Source organism: Lytechinus variegatus, chromosome 11 (assembly GCF_018143015.1).
Source record: "Lytechinus variegatus isolate NC3 chromosome 11, Lvar_3.0, whole genome shotgun sequence".
Taxonomy (NCBI): domain Eukaryota; kingdom Metazoa; phylum Echinodermata; class Echinoidea; order Temnopleuroida; family Toxopneustidae; genus Lytechinus; species Lytechinus variegatus.
In genome coordinates, this window is record NC_054750.1 from 24353169 (window position 1) to 24377048 (window position 23880).

General features: G+C 35.4%; 1 protein-coding gene across 2 annotated transcripts in view; it reads right to left on the reverse strand.

The window, feature by feature from the left end:
- LOC121423581 (phospholipid-transporting ATPase ABCA1-like) overlaps positions 1-23880 on the reverse strand; it is a 91416-nt gene that overhangs the window by 63868 nt on the left and 3668 nt on the right. For both annotated transcript variants that reach the window (XM_041618945.1, XM_041618944.1), the window contains exons 2-6: positions 22501-22729; positions 11284-11377; positions 7455-7596; positions 5558-5739; positions 586-710 (exon numbers count right to left, since the gene is read on the reverse strand). In XM_041618945.1, the coding sequence (XP_041474879.1) occupies positions 586-710; positions 5558-5739; positions 7455-7596; positions 11284-11377; positions 22501-22566 (609 nt within the window). In that variant the 5' untranslated portion in view covers positions 22567-22729. The remainder of the gene's footprint in view (positions 1-585; positions 711-5557; positions 5740-7454; positions 7597-11283; positions 11378-22500; positions 22730-23880) is intronic.

Below are 23880 nucleotides of genomic sequence, written 5' to 3' on the forward strand. Positions count from 1 at the left end.
TGCAGACTCGTTGAATCAGCTGAGGTACACACACTGCAGATGTGGGTCTACATTTGTAGACTAGGAGCCGCTTGGCCAGGTGAAAAATGCTGAAAAGGCCTAATGTGGGGCCAAAGGCAACACATTTGGCCAAATTTTCAAGGTAAATGTACTTATTCCCCAGCTGCTTCAGCTGATACTACTGTGTCTCAGCTCAGCCTTTTCTCACTGTAACCACAGGTGGGGCCAAGCCGTGACTCAGCCACGCTTTCGTGTAAAATAGTTTAACATGGCGTTCCGTAGGACCGCACACCCCCAAAATACTGATTGTAAAGTGTATACATGCAAGGCATATTCCAACAAAATATTGAAAGTTCAAATTAAGGCTGAGCTGAGCACTCTACATGTACTATTAATGAACACAGAAAAATTGAGCCCGAGCTGAGCCCCCCCCCCCCCCCCCACAGTAAACACGCACAAAAAAATAGCTGAGCTGGGCCCCTTACTATTAACATGCAAAATTTAGCCTGCAACTTCGTCCGGGCTTGGCCCGGCCCTATGCACACTGTTAATGCGGCATTATATCGCCCCTTTACTTTTGCTTACCTCAGCAGGGTTTGGTTGTGAGTTGAGGATGGCATCGACAACATCAGGTGACAGACCCACTTGGCTCTTGAGGTATCTACGCACCGCCTCTGGGTCGTCTATTAAACCACTCAAAGATGAAGCATCTGAAAGTAAAATTAATGGGCATCAATGGCATTTGTTTTTAGATGGAGTGTATGAAAGTGTGAAGTGGCTGTAACCAATCATCACAGTACAATAGTTTTACTTTTGATACTGTATACTCTGCTTTTGAAAGTGTAATAGAACAAGTACAAGGCTACTGTTTGATACTGTTATGAGCTACTGAATCAAGGCACTGATGAGCCGAGACCAAATTTGTTGAAATTGTTGTACTGTCATTCAAACAGGTTGCATGACAAAGGATCCTGGTGCGTGATATGATTTGAATAAGGATACTAAATTTGGTGAGAATTTATATTCAAGGGGAGGGAGAAATTAACAAAATAGAATCAAATATGGATGGAAATGAAAAAGCAAGCAAAGAAGGTGATAAGGGAAAAGAAGAAAATATTGGGATGGGCAAAAATTAAAACATACATATAATATGTTGCATTAAGGACAAAAAGTTGATTTGAATAAAAAGAGAAAAATCTAACTAGCAAAACACTGAAAATTTGACTCAAAATCGGATGTAAAATAAGAAAGTTATGGCGTTTTAAAATTTCGCATAATTTTACAAAACAGTTACTGTATATATGCACATCCTGGTTGGTATGCAAATGAGGAGACTGATAACATCATCCATCCACTATTTCTTTTGTATTTTATTATATGAAAACGATATGAAATATTACAATTTTTGTCCTCATTGTCAAGTGAAATAACGATTAATTCCCCCTGAACATGTGGAATTAGCATTGTTTAATTCTTTATGGTTCAGCCAAGTTGGTCCTACTTGTCAAATATGTAAAAAATAAGGGTTCAAATAATTAAAACGATAAAAAACAAAAGAAATAGTGAGTGAAGGACATCATTGACTGTCTCATTTGCATGCCACTGAATTGTGCATATACATGTACATTTTGTGAAAAATAAGCAAAACTTCAAAATGTCATAACTTTCTTATTTTACATCTGATTTTGATGAAGTTTTCAGCCTTATTCTAGTTTGACTTATTCTCTCTAATCTCTCTAATCTCTATTTATTCAAATCAACAATTTTTTTTTTCGGGTTGGCTTAACCTTAAATGAGAGTTTAAAAAGATGCATAATAAGGGTTATCAATAGTCTATTTGAAAATGGTAAAAGCCCCAAAATGATCTCAAAGTCAAACGTCTGTCTCCTGTCTGTCTGTGAACATTGAAGTCATTCCTTGTAACTGTCATTCGACATTTACAAGGAGGCGACAAGAATAACATCCCTCAGTTATCATAGGAAGACTCTTATTTAGTCTGGATTGAGATGCATCATATCATTTTTATCCTTCTGGAATCGATGTGTCCCTAGGATATGTTCATACACAAGCAACTTCATGTTTTAAAGACGTAACATTCATGGGAAGTGAAGGTGCAGCTTGACTTGTTGCTGCCTTGAGACTTTGGAGTACTCAATAAAATCTTGCTTGGTTTTATTTTCAAACAATAAAGAAACATTTGCAAATGAGTTCAGAAATAACAACTTTATTTTAATCTCATGTTCCAGAGAAACGTCAGGGATTGCTGTCTAAGACTAATGAAATGCCCAAATAAAACTACTGGTACTCGACATGCACCTGTGCTTATTTTCCAATATATGTTGTACATGTATTTGTGTGAATTTTGCAATTTCTATTTCAATGTAATTCAATTTTGCCTAACTAGGGCCTACATAAATAAAAACTATGTAAGAATCACAAAAGCCAACAACTGGAAAACGCTTGCTTGAGATATTAGGATAACATCACACAGCATATCCATGTATAGTACCGCCTGCCTCCCAGCCCCATAGTGGAATGCAATAAACAAAAACTGAAGCCATGTTTACATTTCACATTAGAATACCAACTGACAAAAGGTCTACCATACAGTATGGCACAATTTCATGATGGATTTCAAGATCTATATTTGTACTAGCTTCTCCATAAATCCATACAGTTATGTAGGAAAAAGCACTGGAACATTTTAAACCACTCCCGCACACACGCTCATGAACACGCCTCTCCGTCTTCGGCAAACATTTCGCGCATGAAATAAATCCATCTTGAATACATTTTCTGACTTGCAGTATGATTAGTTTGCATCACCTTTCTTCATATGAAAATGAAGCTAGTTTTGTACTCAATAATGCCATCAGACTTCTTTGGTTACTGATTACGAATGTTCAGGTCATGATGTATGAAATATTAATATTCCATGCACTAAACATCAAAAGATGAAAGCAGAGAACTTACAACCTACAGTAATGAAATATTATTGATAAAAGTGTCAAAAACAGTATCAAATTTTTTATTATGTACATGTAGGCCTACGTGTAATTATACAAAGAGACTTCATTTCTTTATTATAACCTTATTCATTTTCCAACATTAATAATGATAGCAAATTGAAGTGTTTATACTTTTGTACAAGGTAAAAAAAATCAAGCCAATGAAAAGAAGCAGTTTCAATGTTTGAGGGGAAATTTAAGTAAAACAAAATAATAATGAGGAAAGTATCAAGTATCGGGTCTGCCACTTCTTTTTCTTTAAAAAAATATTCCGCACCAAACTAGGGCTGGGCCATTACACTTTTTTGCAAAACAATAATAATTCAAAATGGTCTATTAAATCCAAAACAATTTCTTTTTACAGTGATACGCATCATGTATGGAATATGGGAATCAATATTACATTTAATTTTTTATTTCCTAAAAGTAAGAACTTCTGTGCAAGATCTCCAAAATATAACTTGAAATATTTCATGAAAAAAAATTAGCATTTCACCTGTGTTACAAATAAACTGAAATAATAAATTTAAGTGAAACTCTTAAATGCCTACCCATTTCTCATTTACATGTAAATCCAATGTCTAACAATACAAATGTGTTGTGTCTAGCATTAAAATTAACATCATGCTGGAATTGTCTTGACCTTTAAAAGATTAAAAGATGATGAAAAACAAATCTCAAATTATTTTTCTTATCAGCTATCTTGATACAGTATCTCAAACACATTTGATGTATAAATCTCCGCTTTACAATGGCCCAATATCAAATATTAACTCAAAGCAAAACAACTATTAATGGAGGAGATATAATTTCAAGCTAACAAAATTCACCTTGACAAGTTGGATGAACAGACAAACAGGATATGAACAGTTCACTTTGTTCTTCGACTTTGTGCCGGCTCCGTTAGATGATAAAGAACCAGATAGCCGGTCTACTAAAGATTTAGAAACAGTTTTCTCCAAAGACATACATTGGAATTCCCAGGCTCTTTAAAGACTTTATAAAGGTTCTCCTTCATTTCCATATCTCAAAGGATGTCTTAACATTTTGTAAATCAAATAATGAAGCATCACCAAACATTTTCAAGCTTTAAAATAAGTGCAGTGACTCTTTTCTCATCCATTGATTCTCTGGGAAATTTGAATAACTTTTTAAAAGCATTCTCTCTCATGAATGTTTTCATTTTTTAAATGTTAAAAAGGGCTCTTAAAACACCTATAGAGATTGTCTATGAAAAAGCTACAAAAAGCATGATGATATCATGAAATTTTTAGGCCATTCTATGCTTGAGAAATGGCTTTTTACAGCCCCCCCCCTGGTAGAAATAAATGCAGTATTACATGTATTTCATTTTGTATGGGATCTTGACCAAAATACAATTTGCAATAATATACATGTATAGATTATTAAGAAAATATAATTTTTTCCCCCATATCATTCACATCTTACCGCTAAGGACAGTCACATTCTCATATACCGACACTTTTTTTTTGGGGGGGGTAAATTTATTTTAATTGCAGTTCATCATTATGGCCCTTATGGGCCACTTTTTATCATTTAATGAAAACATCAGGCCAAAAGAAATATCTATACAAAAAAATCAAAGAGATTAAAAAAAAAAAACATCTGGTTCAGAAGATACTGTATAATGGAAGAATGGGATGGAAACTGTTGCAACTCATTAGAACAAGACGGGGGAAACGTGAAGTGATTGGTTTCACTCCAGAAAATATAGAATTTTAATATGGGTTGTCAATCCACTCACTTCTGGGATTCACAAAGGAAGGAAGGGGTAAGGGAAGGCAGTGATTACACCATGCAAGGTTTGCTCCTAGAGGATACAAGAGTGTATCAGCATAGTATTAAAACTCGGTGTTACTGTTTATGGTGAAATATGTGCAGGAGGAAGCGAAAGGGGGTGATTTGGATAGAGAGAAATGGAGAGAGGGAGGAAAGTTTTGTGATAAATGACAGGACCAGAATAAACAAAACTGAAAATAAAGAAAATAACAAATACAAAAGAAATCAGTCATCAATTAGATTTAACCATGGTTAAATCTAATTGATGACTGATTTTTTTAAATCAAATTGAATTGTCTATATTATGTACCGATGCTCACATACAATCAGTTCAACACATTGTACATGTACATGTATATTAATTTCTCTCTTTCATACCTTCTTTACCTGCATCTCTGTTTCGGTGACACAACATTTGCACCAGCGACAATCGCTTCGGGCTTTATTTTGTCTAAGACAGAGTTAGGTTAGGGTTGCAATACGGTTTCATGTTAGGTTTAGGTTTATGACAGGGAATAGCGTTAAATCCAGGGTTGAAGTTGGCCATTCCTTTGTATGTGGAAATTACAGCGTAGCAATTATTGCTGGAGCAAATGTCATGGTACACTGTTTCTGCTAACAGTTGGGGAAAATGACAGTTTGCCTATTAAAGTATTAAGCTAAACTTGACAAGTAAAATAAAAACAGTTTAAACAACAAATACACAAAAGGAAATGCCCCAACTTTTGCAGTGGAATTTCCATAATTACCTGGTAACGAAGGGCCACCGGTGTTTATTTGCCCCTGTGCCTGATCCCACCAGTTATTGCCCCTATTCCACCAGTCTCCCTGGCGCTCCAGATCCCCTAGCTGGATCAAAATCTTCTCTACATCATCTACAAACGTCTTGTTTCCTAGAATTTTCTCAATGTCTTCTATAAGAATTGATAACCTGTGAAATAAGAAAGAAGAGAGACATGACCCGACCAATCAAAGTCAAGATTCTTGGAAGTCCATCCAGGCATCAAATTAATTAAGTTACAAAAATCAAAGAATAGAAAAGTTATAAAGTCTTGAAGTTTTTATTTTGTGACGTCATTGGTGAACAAATGCCCCATTTGTCAAGCAATATAAATGACCACATTTTTAATGGTTCATGACCGAAAATAATTTATGTACACAAGAGTTGTTTATCAAAAATGTGCCTTGTGATATATCAAATACATGGGTGAAATCATTTTAATTTCTGAGAAAATTAAATCATATGTACACTGTATGCACATTGCTATGGAATTTCATGGGCATGAAATACGGTTGAGCAGCTCCCATATGAAGCTACAAATTAGAAATTTAAAAGCCCTAAAACTATTAAAAGGTAAAATAATTATGTAGAAATGGATTATTGCCATCTTTGCTATAATACATTTTATTTTGCATTGATTCAATATAAGTTGACGTCAGGGTCGACTGGGTGTAATTCTCCTTTTATAATCTAATTGACTTATGGCTCTTTTTCTTGGTACCAACAGTATTTAATGGATAATTCAATATTGAACATTACTGAATTCTCCTAATCCATCGATTAAAACCGTAACCATGAAATACATCTACTCTGTACATGTAGTATCTGATCCTAAAATGAAATCAAAATCCAGGAAGTTGTGGGGAAGTTTATTGGATGAATGGATATCAGTAATCAAACAGTCAGCCCATTGAAATCAAATAAAGTATACATTTCCCTTCCTCCTTACGCACACAATCAGGATCATGCTGCATGTTTGATCTTTCCGTTGGGGGTCGTAAACTTTTGGATGAGTAAATAAATACATGTACATATCTCAGGACCTTGATTACTTTGATGAAAGAATGATAAAGCTATTGTCCTGGTACAGATTGGTCACAGTGACCAGTTTTCATAAGTGATGAAATTAAATGCACACAAATGCCTTCCTAAAAACATACAGACTAACATGCAGGCATTTCTTTTTTTCTTTCGGGGGCTACTTTTCACGGCTTATTACTTACATGTATATACATGTATCTGAAAAATTGGATAAGCTTTTAATATTGCAATAAAATGGGGATTTTCCAGGGCTTTATTGAGCATTTCAGAGGCTAAATCCCCCCTCCCCCCCTCCATGGTCCACCCCTGTGTATCTTTCCCTGCAAAGGTGATACACAGGACCTTGCGGCTCACATTTTCTAAAAGTCAAACCAATGTTAAAGATAAATTTTAGTATTGGTAACGATCTCAAAATGACTTTTTACAGAATCTAATATAATGACCACCCAAGTGTCTGTTTGTATGAATAAAAAATATGTTCCAAACAGAATCCAAAGGATTCTGGAAGAAATGGTGTAATTGCTGAGAAATAAGCAAAATAAGCGCGGATTCGGTCACTTCCGTCGGGTCTTTATTTCAGCAATAATAATACACTGTCCCACATGTGCCTATCTGTGTTGGTGATCTTCAGTGTGAACATTTTTTAGCGTAGATTTCAAGATTTCACAAAGTTCAGTTTATGTAACTGTACCAGATCTAGATCCTCAATGATATACTGACAATTAAGCCTGGTTTTACAGACTTTCTCATGGAATCAGTGTTTACTGCAACTACTGGCATTTCTCTTTAACCAACACCATCAAAGTGGGGGGAATTTGTCTTACTTTGCTTGTGAGAAGTCATTGACCTTCCCTGGGACATCGCTCTCCAACTCCTCTTTTCGGCATGAGTTTAGAGTATCACACATGAGAGACTGAAGGAAAGGAACCATGCCGGCTGATGGCATCGCTTTGGCGGAAAAATGACCTGTATTGAAAAAAATGAAAGAAAAAAGGGGGTAATAAACATGAATAATAGTAATAAAATTTAGATCTAGCATACATCACGTACATGTGAACTTTCAATGGGAATTGGATGTACTGAGCTCATATAGCCCATCAGCAAGCAGTGTACTTTACAAGCCAACAAGCATTCCAGGAAATTTCTGCAAGGTACCCCTAGTACATGTACCACCCATATACCTGTACGTGTACCTCACCTGGGTTAAGAGCAGCAGAGTGTGGATCAATTAATGCACGGACAAGCACATAAAAAAAATAGAATTTTGACAAGACGTAATTGAAAGTAGCATTATCTTTATATTTAGTTTTGAAAGTGAAAAGATATCACCTACTAAAGGGAATTGAAGAAAAGTATGCATGCTTAAAAACATAAGAGTATTGAAGGGGATTAAATGATTTTTTTAAATCTAAATGTTATGAGGCATACAGCACACTGCCCCTCCACCCCCCCCCCCTCCTGAAATGAAAATAACCACAATCAAAAAGAATATCACCTTTTACATGTACAGATGTAGTACTGAAGGAGAATAACAAATTTTATGGGGCATAATACAGCACGCTGCCCCCCCCCCCTTTTTTAAAATCAAAATTACCCAAAGCAGAAATAGAATATGACAAAATTAAATGTGCTGATAGTACTACAAGTATTGCTTTGATAGAAACTATTACAATGCCTGCACAAATGAGCCTTCAATTATGAAAAAAAGACCAGAAAAAGTAAAAGACAGAAAAGCTCATAAGACAGAGAATGGTATTAATAAAGCCTACAGTATATAATTTGTTTGGCCTAAGTCATACTTCATTGAGACATTCATTTTTAAGGAGAATGAAACATTTGGAAAAAGACAGCTTGTGTGAAAACAGAAAAATCAAAGAAACAGATCAACAAAAGTTTGAGAAAACTCAGACAAATGAGAAAGTTATGAGCATTTGAATATTGTGATCACTAATGCTACACAGATCCTCAAATTGGCAATGTGACAAAGATGTGTGATGTCACTTGTGAGCAACTCTCCCCATAACTTTAGTATGTATTTCACTTAAATTGCATCCTTTATCACATCTATTAGAAGATCATGTGTTCTTTCTATAGTAGGGCATGTAATACAGATTTTTAAATACATGTACATCATGTTGTATCACCATAAAAAAAGCAAAAAGAGACATTTTGAGGTATTTCATAGTCCATCAAAGGGAAAGTTGTTCACATGTGATATCACACATCCTTGTCGCATTGCCAATGGGAGGATCTCTATAGTAATAATGATTGCAATACATGTATTCAAATGGTCATAACTTTCTCATTATTTGTCCGATTTTTCTCAAACTTTCTTTGTTCTTATTCTTTGATTTTTCGGTTTTGACACAAGCATACTTGTTCCAAAGGTTTTGTTCCCCTTTAACTGTTATCAGGTCAACTTGTGGGATTTGGTAAATTTCCTACATGTTATATGACCCAGGTTCAATAACAGCTACATTGGGACTGTATGTGCAACTGTAGGGCTGCATGTACATGTACATCAAATAACCCAGTTAAAGTACACCCGCACTGGACAAAAAAAAGATTTACACTTTTGTGTCTGTCATTGCATGGCCTCGGCAATCAATAAAAATCAATGTTGCGTGACACAGATTGTGTCCTTGTTCATAGTAAACAAAATAATGTACAGTAGTATGTATGTTGACATTTTGCAAGCGACTTTGAAAAATTTGCTTGTAATTGTCCCTTTTTTTAATGAAGACCACTATAATAGAACATGTACAATGCCTGGAGGACAATTTAGCAGCTGGGCAATTCACTACCATTTTTATGATTAACATCATGATCACCATCATCATCATCATCAGTATCATCAGCATAATCAGCATCATCATCATCATCAGTAGCATCATCATTATTCATTATCATCATCATCAGCATCATCATTATCATCATCATCAGCAGCATCATCATCAGCATCATCATTATCAGCATCAGCATGATCATCACCTTCATCATAGTGTAATCATCAATATCAACATAATAAAAAAATTGATTGTGTTGAACCCAGCTGGATGAGAGAAATTGAAATAGCATTGAGTATATTATCAATTCTATGGACAGAATACCCATACACGTGTACACATATTTGAGTACCGGTACTACTGGTGCAAACACCAGTTTTCTGACTAGTCTATCATTTTCCTGACATCCGGGTGAACATGTACATGTACTTGAAGGGATTTATAATGATGATAGTTATTCAAGGCGTCATTGACAAGGTGATTCAACCTCAGATGGATTGAAAGCTTCCGTAATATAGTTATGAAGTGCACACTCATTGTACTGTCCTGTAATAGAGGTACATGTAGGCCTCATTATAGTGCACAGTTTACTGATTGTATTTACATGTACATGTAGGCCTACATACATACTTTATCCTGCTGGAAGATGTATATAAATGAATGAATGAATGATTAAATATTAATAAAACAAACAAACAAACAAATAAATAAATAAATGAATAAATAAATACATAAATAAATAAATAAATAAAAAAAAAAAAAATGAATGAATGAATAAATAAATAAATCAATAAATAAATACATAAATAAATAAATAAATAAGTAAATAATAAATAAATCAATCAATCAATAAATAAAAATCAATCAATCCATCAATCAATCATTACTAGACCACAGAAACTCTCCAATATGTACCTGACATGATCAAGCGTTCGCTGTATCACCTACAGTAGTGTTGTACTTTTTTTTTGAAAGATGGGAAATAATTTTAAGCAAAACTTTCTTGTGCTTTGTTCTGTAGGGTGGTACTGGTAGGGGTGGGGGAACACGTCCCAATCCATTCATATACAATGTATAACAAAAACAATACATATACAGTCGAGGCCAGAATTTTATTAACACCAGAAGATTCAAAGAAAAGTTGACATTGACACTTGCCAAACATCACAAAATTTATTGTATCTTATATGTGCTATCATGACGAATATGATGTCGAACAAATGAGTACATTTGTATGTCATGCCCCTTCATCACATTGCTTTATCATCAGGAGCTGAAAAATATTGAGGTGTCATTTTCCCCCAAAATATTCATATTTTAGACAAACTAAAAATAAAACTTGACAAAAACATTTCATATTTGTGTGAGTTACTTCTCAACACAAACATTTCACTATTTCAGATTACACTTTTTTGTTCAGTGGTGACATACTGTATCATGATAGAAAATGGAATACAGTACAGGGAAAATCATAGATTTGACATTTGTATATTTCTATGAAACAATGTTTGAAAACATAATAACAAAAAATAGAATACATTTGACATGAATATTACTTTTTTTTCAAAGAAAATTCCACCTAAAATATACTTAGATCCCAATGGCATCCCAATCATGTGAAAGAGCTTTAATAATATGCTTTTTTAATTGAATACCAAATTCGTCATATTATATTCCTGAAGATAAAGTAAATTTTAAGATGTTTGGCAAGCGAATAAATTTCACTGAATTCCATAGGGGCATGTAAACTTTTGGCCTCAATTGTACATGTATGTATGCATAATCAATTTAGCCCTTTTCAAAGGTACTTTTTTAATTATCTAGGTTTCCATACTACTGAGAATGATCTATAAAAATAGAGACTTACATTCATGTCTGAACTCGGGAGGCTCGTCCCGTCTGACTGCTGCAAGAATGATGAAGATTACCAACGGCCAGAGTAACTCTATCAGTATCCGAATCTGAGGGAAGAACAATTAGAAAGTAGAGTGAAAACATTCTGATCAATAAAACAATTTATACCACTTTCATTGGATCCTCCAATTGGCCGCCTAAGAGTAATGCGAATAATTCAATAAATATTGCATTCATAAACTCCAAAAATAATCCGCACTATTTTTACGAGCGCCCGTCCTGAAAAAGGAGGATAATCATCATGGCAACCGCATATACCCCCCTCTGATGCAGTTGCGTTGGAAAAGGGTGACCTTGTGACTGCTCCATGGCAATTATCCGTATTACTTTCGAAATGCGTTCATAAAGTCAAAATCTGGTCCCGATGCTGCTATTATGCGGATAATTGCAGCATCAAAATAATGCGGATAACTCTGGTCCTCCTCCGATTTTACGACCAAATTATGCAGCTATTAGCCGCATAATTGGGTTTATGAAAGGGGTATAAGACTATACTAGTACTGTAAATGTATATACTCACAGTATTTTGATACACAGCAACAAAATCTACTTCTGCACCCCTCTTTTGCCAACCAACCCAGATTTGGGGGAAAAGTGATTTTATATCTTGTTACGAGCCAGAACCTTTTTTTTGGGGGGGGCTGAAAAATTTTGAGCACCCTTTTGTAAATGATAATCAGTGATTAACTCTCACCGATTTTGATGAAATTTTAAGCTTTATGCTAGTTTGATATTTATTCAAATCAATATTTTTCTGGGGTGGACTTGACCTTTAATGGACAAGTCCACCCCAACAAAGAGTTGATTAGAAAAAAAGGAGAAAAATCCAACGAACAAAACGCTGAAAGTTTCATCAAAATCGGGTGTAAAATAAGAAAGTTATGACATTTTAAAGTTTCGCTTAATTTCACAAAACAGTTATAATATGCACATCCTGGTTGGTGTGCAAATTGGCAGACTGATGATGTCACCCACTCACTATTTCTTTTGTATTTTATTATATGAAATATTCTAATTTTCTCCTCCATGTCAAGTGAAACAAAGTTTATTTTCTCCCTAAACATATATGCAATTACCATTATTTAAACAGTTTGTGGCTAAGTTAAGTTGGTCCTTATTGACAAATCTGTAAAATTTGAGATATTGTACATGTATTATTCAAACAATAAATAACAAAAGAAATAGTGAGTGATGGACATCATTGACTCTCTCACTTGCATATCGCTGAGTTAGTGCATTGAACTGTTTTGTGAAAAAATATAAAGCGAAACTTAAAAGTGTCATAACTTTCTTATTTTACATGTACATCTGATTTTGATGAAATTTGCATCATTTTATGCTTGTTTGATTTTTCACTATCGATTCAAATCAACAATTTTCTGGGGTGGACTTGACCTTTAGATACAATGTCAGAGATGCCAAGTTCAAAGACAAGCTATGCGTGAGATTTTCTGTGAATCTGAGTGAGATCACAGACATTGTGTACAATGTACAATGTATATGGGGATAGGCTGTGATAGTTGCGTGAGACAGAGATTTGAGGGGATAAACAAGAGTCCAAAATGCTTGAGTCTCACGCATAATGCGTGAGACTTGGTAGCTCTGCAATGTACATTGTACTAGGGACAGGACTAGGGATAGTGTTCCATAAAATGGTCGGCCTATGTTGTATAAAAAAATGCAGACATACATGTAGGTGTACATACTTGCTCTGTGAACATGTAATTCTGATTTTACTTTTATGGTACACTGTGTATTGATTGTTTGAAAAATCTAAATCACAGATTTTGAAGGAGAAAAATAGGAAGAGAAAAGAAGAAACATGGGATTGCTGTTCTATTTCAAAGCATGATTAGAAATATGTTTGTTGCATTGATGTACTGTATGATATTTTCCTTATTCTTGAAAGCATTCCAAAATGAGGAACTTGGGCAAAAAAAGCCACAAGTCACGTATTGGTTTTAACAGGTTAATAGTAGGTACATGTAGTACAGAACAAACATCTGCATGATGTGTTCATAGCCAAGAGCAGGGATGGTCGAAATCACAATAAGGGAGAAAATCAGCTTCATACAAATCATTCAATTCAAGTATAAAAAATTTCAGGCATTCTAGTCCTTTATTCCGTGAATCAAAGTCCATCTTCAATTCACACATTGTACCAGGTACCGCTCATTTTACAAAACCTATTCAATTCCCCATCAAAAATGATAGAAATGAAATGTATTGGGTGATTGCCAGAGAATAAAATGCTGTTTTGAAAAAGCAGAATATGTTTGAATGCATAGAGAGTACACAATAAATAATGAAGATGACTGCACAACCGGAATAATTGCCTACAAAAACATGTAATTCTCTGCTTGAATGAAATATTTGTACACTGTAATTGTATCCATTGAAATTGGCCGTATTTTATTCAAGAATATGTTAATTACATATTACGATTTTTAACTGAAAATCTAAAAACAAAGGCCTGATCGTGGGGGTTCAGGGGGGGGGGGGTACTCACAGAATGGCGTGGTACTCATACATGTACAGAGTATGTGAAGAAAACAAAATGTTGAATGAAGGCCACATTTCCAAATTCCAACCCAAGTTGGTGATAAATTACAAAAATTCATATTCATAGGGTCATTCTATATTGATGGGGCCATTTTTTAAATAAATATCTGCTCAATTATTGAAGGGAATTGGGCCTCCTTTGCGAATTAAAAATAACAGGCCTTTGGGATATTTTGAAGACAAATCACCTTCCATGTGTTTCAAATTTGGGAGTGGGGTCCGGGGGGGGGGGGGGTTCAGTCAAATATATTGCTGTACACACGCGTGACCCCCCAAAAATTGTGTTATGCTTTTTGCAGGTTTTGGCGCGGGCCGCGCGTGCACTCGTTAAGGGTATCAAAAACACTGATTTTCACAAATAAGGGTAGTTTTGAAAGACTGGTCAATGGTCAAGCACGGGGTCAAACATATTTAGGGTACATTTCTTTTTCCAAAGCTTTTTTTTCTATAAAGACAAGCCAAACATGTTTAGGGTATGGTTTTTTCCGTGGGGCTTTTTCCACCTTGTTTCTGAAAAGTGTTCAGGTTCTTCCTGGTTGTGGGTATTTTAACCCTAACTGCGCTGGGGGTATGCAATACCATGCATATAGTTTTGTCGATATTTAGATATTCATGTATTGTTAGCAAAAAGACAAAATTTGTTTACATGTAGGGGTCGTATTCTGGCGATAACTTGTTTAGGGGCAAAAAAGTGAATAATGAAGCTCGCGAAAAGCTTGTAGGGGGTCATATTGCACACAGAGAAAAACTCGTTATAAGGGGTTTGGAAATAATTTGGCCACACGCGTGTACAGTAATACATTTGACGGCCCCCCCCCCCCCCCCCCGGGAGTGGGATGGTCTGGTTTGTGAATTCTGTTTACTGGAGGAAATCAATTGTTGGAAATGAAGAATGAAAGATTCAACAGATCTGTATCAGCTACAGGACATACATGTATGCCTACATGTACAGGAGGTCCCTACTCCCTACCAACGATGCTTTTCATAATGCCGTTGTCTGGCACCCCAGCCAGATGCTAGTCTTCTATACAAACCCTTTACTCGAGTTTAAAGGGATGGCTGGAAGTATTTATACTGTAGCTTAATAAATGGAGTAAAATTTACTGAGCAAAATGCTGAGAATTTCATCAAGATCGGATAAAAATAACAAAGTTATTGAATTTTAAAGTTTAGCAATATTTTGTGAAAACAGTCGTCATGAATATTCATTAGATGGGCTGATGATGTCACATCCCACACTTGTTCTTTTGTACTTTATTGTATGAAATTAGGTTTATTTAAAAAAAAATTCTCCAAGAACTAGAAAATTGGATTGACAACTGATTTAGTGCATTAGATATTTATTGCTGCAACTTATTTCATTATAAGGGAGACATTTATACTCACACAAGTATGAAAGAATGAAAAAATATGATTTTATGTAACAACATAAGAAAACGGAAAGTGAAGATGTGACATCATCAGCCCATCTAACGAATATTCATGATGACTGCTTTCACAAAATATCCGATTTTGATGAAATTTTTTTTGCATTTTGTTCAGTGAATTCTACTCTATGTATTAAAATATAATTATTTTCAGCCCGGGACCATCTCTTTAAGGGTCTGAATATGTGCAGCCTACTCATGTCTTAAGCAGCAAGTTTTGTATGTGCTAGTCTTGGCATGGAGACACACTTGCTGATCAAGGTTTCAATCAGGGTCTGTGCCTGCAGACTAGCCTGGGGCTTGTTGCATAAAACTTTTTACCTGAGAAAACTCGGGTTGTTTTTACCAGAGTTTTTGCCCTGTGTTAATGTCAATGGCAGAAATCAGACTAACCTTAGTTTTCAGTTTTTACCAGTTTTCTCAGGTAAAAAGTTTTATTCAACAGGCCCCAGGTGTACAGGTATCCAATGATTCAAGATATTTTGTGAATAATGAAATTTTTAGTAGTACATGTCATGTATCAACATTAATGTACGTACATGTACTTGATAGCGTTAGCAGAGCTGCCTATAGCCCCTACGATAGTATGTCGCTTCACAAATCAGGAATCAAGTACACGTATTTTTATCAGCCACAAGGAGAAAGATCACCATGGACATATAATTGCACTAGGCGGTTTCAAACCGCCTCGATCACAAGAATCCCCGTTAAATTACGAGAACTTTTTAAGGCTAAAAAATACCCTTAATTATTCCTGCATTCACACCGCCCCGAAACACATCCTTCGGGATAAGTTCCCCAAGTTACGAGCATGCGCAGTGTGGTCTGATAAGCAGGCAAGGCGGGAGATTCAAAATCTCTAGCCCAGCAGCCACCCACGCCGCCGCGCCCAACGACACGCTGGGATAAAAGTTCCCGTCATTTGCTTTCACATCGCCAAAATACCTGCGACCTGGAAAAATCCCCACGAAAGTTCTCGTAATTTCGCCAAGTACCTACTATTTAGCGGTATTTTCTTTCGGGGAGATTACGCGTAGTTTGCTTTCACATTACCAAAATACCTGGTATTTTCTGATCGGGGTAAATTTCCCGATCAGAGAATACCTGGAACTGGCGAACTTCGAGGCGGTCTGAAACCACCTAGTGATACCTATAACATATGGTTGCTAAATTATGACGAGACAAGCAATCCGTGCATATGCCTTTCATTATACAGTGCATTGTTTACCTGATACAGATGCCCAGGTACGTTGCAGTCTGGGTAGCGTTTAAAATTTAAAGCCTACATATTCTTGGCATTGATAACAGCACGGTACACATCAATTAAAGTGATTTGTGTCCATGGACAGCTAGAGATTTTAACATGGAAGCCTCAAAATGTGCACAGTAGATAATGTACTGTACATGTAGATCGCATGCAGGGATTATGTAATGTGTGCAATGGCACAATGTCTCATGTTTGTGCTGTGAACAAATACACAAACATAAAGATGGGGGGGGGGGTTGTGGTTGTGTCTGGACCACAGAAAAGGAATGATTTTTGTTGAGTCATCAGAACAAATTAAAATCAATAACAAAATTGACAAATGATGTAGGCCTACATGTATATGCTATTGTAAATTGTTGATCTGCAAAAGAAAAAACTATATTGGCAAAAACGTCTACATAATATATATTTTGTAGGTACATGTATTTTTGGATTCATTTTTATGGTGAAAGTCTGCTGAATTTGAAGAGAATATTGTGTTTGATATGATTGAATTCATGACAAGACTGGAGTTCGGGAATGTAGATCCATTCATATCATATATGTGTAAATGCCTACATGTACATTGAGGAAAATCATTTTCAAGTACAGATACTTTGTCCTTCTAATTATGGTATCATTTGAAATCTAGAAAGTAAGCTAAAACCTTCCTGAACAAAGGGCACTACTATGGCTTCATAGAAACCATACCAAATTTCAGTAGGATAACAGATGATTGACAGGATATACACTACAGATTTGCTCTTCTGGGTCGGTTCAAGGAGCTTCTGTTTGAAGCTCCTTGGTTGATTCATGGAATTCAGGTTACGTATATGTAGGACTTGATTTGCATGTTCCAAATTATTTTGTGTACTATTCTTCCACAAAATAATTTTTTTCTAGTTTCACACTTACAATAAAAGGAAATACTTCTGTTTGAACTTTATCTTTTTTAACCATAAAGTGTACATGTAGGTCTACGACGCCAAGCCGCCAAGTACATTTGTATTTCCAAGTATTAGACAGAAACAGAAGCAAATGTAAAGTCCCACAAAGAATAAATTGCTGCTTGGATGCTATTTTTAAGTATTTGGCTCAAAATTTCATTCAAGGTTTGAAAATACTCCCAGTAGTTAGTCTACAATGTTGATATAATAATCATTTGGAAAGTGAAATTTTCATATTGGTTTCCCAAATATTCCAGTATTAAAATTAACTTCTTGAAATCAAAACATTTTAACCAATACCACTGTGGAATCTGGATTCAAAAATCCTAGGCATACATGACATTGCAACACAACGGGAAACTATAAACAGTACATCGACTTATATTCCATACTAGGAAAGATAAATTTGATCTCTTTCTTGGGAAGCATTCAATTCCTTTTCTTGAGCTAGAAAGAATATAATCATGAACTAGAATTTTAATTCGTCATGAGGACGAATTAGGTGATCTGTCTCTGATTTTATGAACACGAAGACAATCAGCATGTTTATTGAGATAAATATGATCATCATGATGAAAACTGAACTTTTCTTACGAAAAGAATATGTTGAATACTCTTGAAAAAGAGGGAAATGAGAATATGTGAAATACATGTAGGTGTAGGCGATACACATTGTACATGTTATAGGCTTATTAAAAACGATTTTAATCTACTTAATTGTGCGATATTTGAACTTATATACCTTGTAATGGTGATTAAGGAACATTTGCGAAATGTTGAAAAGAAAAAAAGAAAAAAAATTTATGTCCACTTTTGGGTTCGAACCGGGGACCCTAAGGACGCAAGTCTGATGCCTTACCCATTGAGCTACACGCTTCCCATAGACTTTACACATAAGCAAAACAAGAAGATCTGAAATCCAATTTTGCAAGTGAAATACGGGCATGATCCCGGCATCTGATCGGAAAACGAAGACCACACTTGCGATAGCTTACAATCTCAGCTACAACATACTCAAAGCTCAGAGAAAACCAACAAACAGAAATGGAGATATGGCTCGCGAAATAGAGGAATGTAAAATCCAGTTTTGAGAAAAGTCATTTCCCATAGAGATTGCACACAAAATGAGCGAAAATGACATGCCTCTATAACTTGCCATTTTTCAGGATGATCCATTCCTTTAAAAGTGAAATAAGCCATCAAATTAAAAAGAGCATGTTCTCAGCTACAACATATTGAAAACTGAGCGAAAATTGACAAATATTCACAGAGTTAGAGACTTAGAGTCAAATTTGCATAATTATGATGACGTAATAAGTAGCAAAATGGGAATTTTGAGTTCCGACGCCATTTTGATAACGTCATGATAAAATTTCGGGTCAAATGTGACATGAAATCACATCTCCCATCCATACTCTATTCGAATATGAAAAAAAGAATGGGGGTCAACGGACTACTTTAAGAGCTATAATGAATTTTGTATAGGCATCTTTTTGCACATATATTGTCTATGGTTAGTGCGCGCGCGTGCTGTAAACTTTGATGGAGGCTAATTCCTTTATTACTTGTCGTAGAAGGTTGATCAAGGTATCAAATTGTTCAGAATTATATTATCGGTGCATTGATATGAAAAAAATGGCGATCCTATGTTTTATAATGCCGTTACGCGCGGGAACGCGCGCGTAACCGTGCGCGCGCGCAAATTTTTGAAATGCTTAAAATCACCTGAAACATACTCTACTTTGGTCAAAAAGCGATTTTGAGCATTTTAAAATTTTGACGCGCGCGTACGCGCACGTCGTGACCTTTACATGACCTTTGATGACATGGACAGTTGACCCTTGACCTGAAGTTAATGTGATGTAAATATGGTTAATTTTCGATCATTGATAATGATTGATAATGTGATTTTACAAAATGGCGTCTAGATGACGTCATGATGACCTTTTGACCTTGAACTTTTTTCGTTCACATCACATGATAAGTCCCCATATCTGATGATATTTTGAAGATAATTGATGGTGTAGATTTGGAGATTTTAATGGTAACAAGAAAAGGGTGGAAAAATAAAAATTAAGAAATAAAAAAATAAAAAAGAAAATTCTTTCGAAATTAATTAGTTGATCTGTCGATTGACAGATCACCTAATAACAAATGAATATATACAGTGTAGGCCTACTTGTAATAAGCAAACATGAGACTGTCACTTTGGGGATTGAATTCAATATTCTACTCCCCCCCCCCCCCCCCCCCCCTCTATCAAAGTTGGTTTTCCCCTACTTTCAAGCCCATCCACTGCAGTTTGACCCAGGAAGTCATTCCAGCTGCCTACAGATATGGTCAACTTGGATTACACAATGAAATCGTGAGAAGGCCCATCCGTTGGTTTCAATCGAAATTTTGTATATTCTGCAGGATCGCCTTTAAAATGCATCTGAAGCTCTTTCCTTTTATGTTTTATTTCTATGACTGACAAAAGATCAGTTGAACACAACCATGATTCTATAACATTTTGATACATAATGAATACCTTGATACAAGTTTCTATTACATGTACATGTAGCAATGCTGCATATTATCTACAATACATGTATATTGATCAGTCACTCAAGCATTTAAAGAGAGTATGTGGACAAATACCTTGCCAAAACGACACTGCTGCGGTGGGAGTGAACCCGGACCTTGTGGTTCAAAGTCTAGAGACTTATCCACTGAGCCACAACACCTTTAAAAACCATGTTTCTTGTGTTACTAAAAACAGAGTGGATTGAACTCATCCTAGAAAAAAGTGAAATTTCTTTGTTCTTGGAGTCAACCGAATGGCTAACCCATGCTGAGCATATATTGAATGGTTTCGTTGCTCTCACTGGTCATCAGACACTAACAACAAACAGATGAAAATGATTTACAGTGGAACCAGAATACGCAGGCTCCTAATTTATGATTCATAAGGGGGACTCCTGAGTGTTCAACCATTCTGTCTGGAAAGAGTTGTGCTCATCCTATCATCAATTCTGAGTATAACGACAGTGCATGAAGAAATATGAACATATATAGGCCATCCATGATGTACAAAAGGAGATACTGTACATGTTCAGGAATTGATATTCAGTTCTTGTACAGCCAGTGTGCCATTTAACATCTCTAAATTATGCTAAGGAATTTATGAATAATTATTAATTTCCATGGCTGGCTTTAGCCAGCAAGAATTATTCCTGCCAGGTACCCAGGCCTATGTATGTACTACATGTACTGTTTATACCTCACCTGAGTTTACTACCAGTAATGCTGAAAGACCTTGTTGTGAGCCCTCATATACAAGAACAAGAATGACAAAAGACACAATACATAAAAACAAAGAATCCGGGTCAGGGCATGCCTGTATTTTGCAGTCAGTAAAACAAAGACTAAAGGCCTAGTATACGAAAGGGGGAGGGTACTACAGACGGCTACACAAACATAGTACAACAAAAGAAATGTTGTACATGTGTGGAAATATTGGGAAATACATGTAAAACCCTTGTTTGGCAGTTGGCCTCAAGTGATAAATGGACAATATTTCATAGGCTGAAAACACAAAGAAAGGGCACTTCCTGTTTAACACAGCAAGGTATGTTTCTAAAGCTTGAATCATGTTTCTTCATGCCTATACCCTCTCCCGGATTAAAGTGAATTGTCTTTGTTGAACCATGGAAATAAAAAAGAGAAAAGATAAGTATCCTATCAGCTGATATTGGCCCGCTCAGCTGGTCATAAAATGAGTCATAAACCTGTCTCAGCCTGAGGTCTATCTGTAATTTGCAGGCACAAACATCCCACTGAGAATGAACTAACCAGTCAACCACAGATCTTCTTATACTGTAAATTTACACTACTAGAAGTACACTGGAGACAACAACAGATGGTCATGTACAAAATCAAAACATTATGGCCCGTATTCTGAATTCAGGTTTTACTTTATAGATGGTCTAAAATGTGCTAAAATAATGGGGAGCCAAAAATTTAAAACATCTGTTTATAAAATTATATTGTATATCTCTTATGTTTACTATTTACTTTTTGCTTTCATAATGAAGATTTCAAGAACAATACTTTAGAAGGTTTATCATTTCCAGACAATTACAAACAATTGGGTGTAATATCAAAATAAATTGAATGTGGGGACAAGGGATTTGTGCTCCAATTGGCTCTCCATAGTTAAACCACAACTTTCAAACCAGGGTTGAATTCAAACCCTCAATATGGGCCTATGAGTGTCAATACCGGTGACTGATGAGACCAAATTGTTCAAAGATTTACCACATGTACAGTACTGTATGTATGGATAAAAATAAACAAGGTTTTCTCCTGTTTTCAACAATTGCACAATATGCCACACTTTTTTGGTCTTCTATTCAAACTTTAATATGAATATACTGTTTCGGGAATGAAGCGTGCATACATTTATACATGTACATATTTTAGGAAGATTCACAATACATGAAGAATCACTGCCGTCAATAGACATTATAAATATCATCAAAGAAACAATATGGACTGTATACCGGTAATTATCTTCAGTATAAAGTCACTGCTACAGCATATAACACTTTACAGGACTTATTAAGCAACTGAAGGTCAACTTAGGAATAATTTGAAAATCAAAGTTTTTTTTATTTATTGATGAAATAATCAGAGTATTCATGAAAATCTGAATCACTGCATTCAAATGAATTACAAAAGAAGACATGTATGTTCATTCACTTTAAATTTCAATTAATTCAACTTGTATTCACTTTTATGTGTAATCATGGTGAAGGCCTACTGTGAAACCTACTACACTAGGGTTCATTTGATTTTTAATCAAGCTTTCAAAAAAATTGCTGAAACAGAAATTGCTGTTTTATTGCATTTTCACTGCATAGCTTGACATTTACACAGTACGTGTAGCATAGACAGAGTCATGAAAATATTCATAATTCAGAAATTGGCAATATATCCAGCCTTACCTTCTGTCTTTTTCTTGAAGTGAAGTTTTTCCAGACCAAGAGATAGAGCTGCCTGAGAAACCCCATGTTGTATCCTTCCTTCCTGAGTAACACAGCTCGATCACTCACTCTCAGCACAAGACTGTATGTGTGTGTCTTGGCATCTATTTAAACTTGTTTATACCGTACTCAGTCTTTACAATTCCTCTGTTACATTTACCACAAGAGCCTCTTGTCTCCAATGGAAGTACTGTATGGGCATAAAAAAGTAATCAATTAATAGAATATATATACATAATATTGTACGAGGTTTAAAACACTACATCAAAATTGAACAGATTTGATCTACAATGTGATTGCGACATTTGTTTTAAAAAAAAATGGTTTGCCTATGAACAGCCTCATATAAATTCAAAGTTCTGAATTTAAGGCCAATCTAAAGCTTTGTGAAAGGGTTAATAACATGCTTCATTCATTGAACGTTCCAATTGTACACAAGTGTAGTGGCTGTTGAATAGACAGTAATTATTCATATCCTTATTCTTTTCACCCATCCTTGGCCTTGGGAATGTGTCAAGGCTGTGAATTTTTCAAAATTCTGATCAGGAAGACAGGAACCAGATCAATATACATACACACTTCTCAATGCCAAATCTCAAATTTCTTAAATAAAAATGAAAATTATATCAATTCAAAATAATTGTAATACTATAGACATAGGCCCAGATCTAAGTCACTTTTTAAGTATAATCTGGTAATGATAATTAAAATAAATTTATATCAACTCTTAGAACCTTTGGTTAATGGTTATTGCTATATTGGCAACACCAATTGCCACTGGGTGAGATCAAGTCAACAGAAAAACTTGACTTTAGAGCCTTGTCCTTGACAGTTTTACAGACTGTCAATTTAAATCTTGTTTGAAACAAAGTACCGTATCTATATTCTATTCATTCATGTCATACATGTACAATTATCTTTATTTAACATTGCATTGTCACCATTGTCACTTCTCCTCCATTCTTGTGAAGGGAGACTAATAAGAGTTTATGAAACAAGCTCTCTGCCCGCTAGATGCCAGACATGACAATCGTCTCGGCCTAAGTTCATGAAGTTCGTAGCAATACCAGGGGCCGATTGCACGAAAGGGTCTTTGCAAGGACCGTCTTTCGTGTCGCCCATCTTTTATGTTGCGCCATGTGAAACGCATTTTAAATAAATCATCTGCAAACATATTTCATTCGTCCATTAAATTAAACAAAATATTTGTTTATAAAATGTGATATATCATGAAATTGTATAAAATTTGATTTAAAAGCAAACTAACGAATCTCATTCTTTATCATAAATTTCAGAAACACCCCGCCTATAGCGTATCATAAAAGATGGGCGACATGAAAG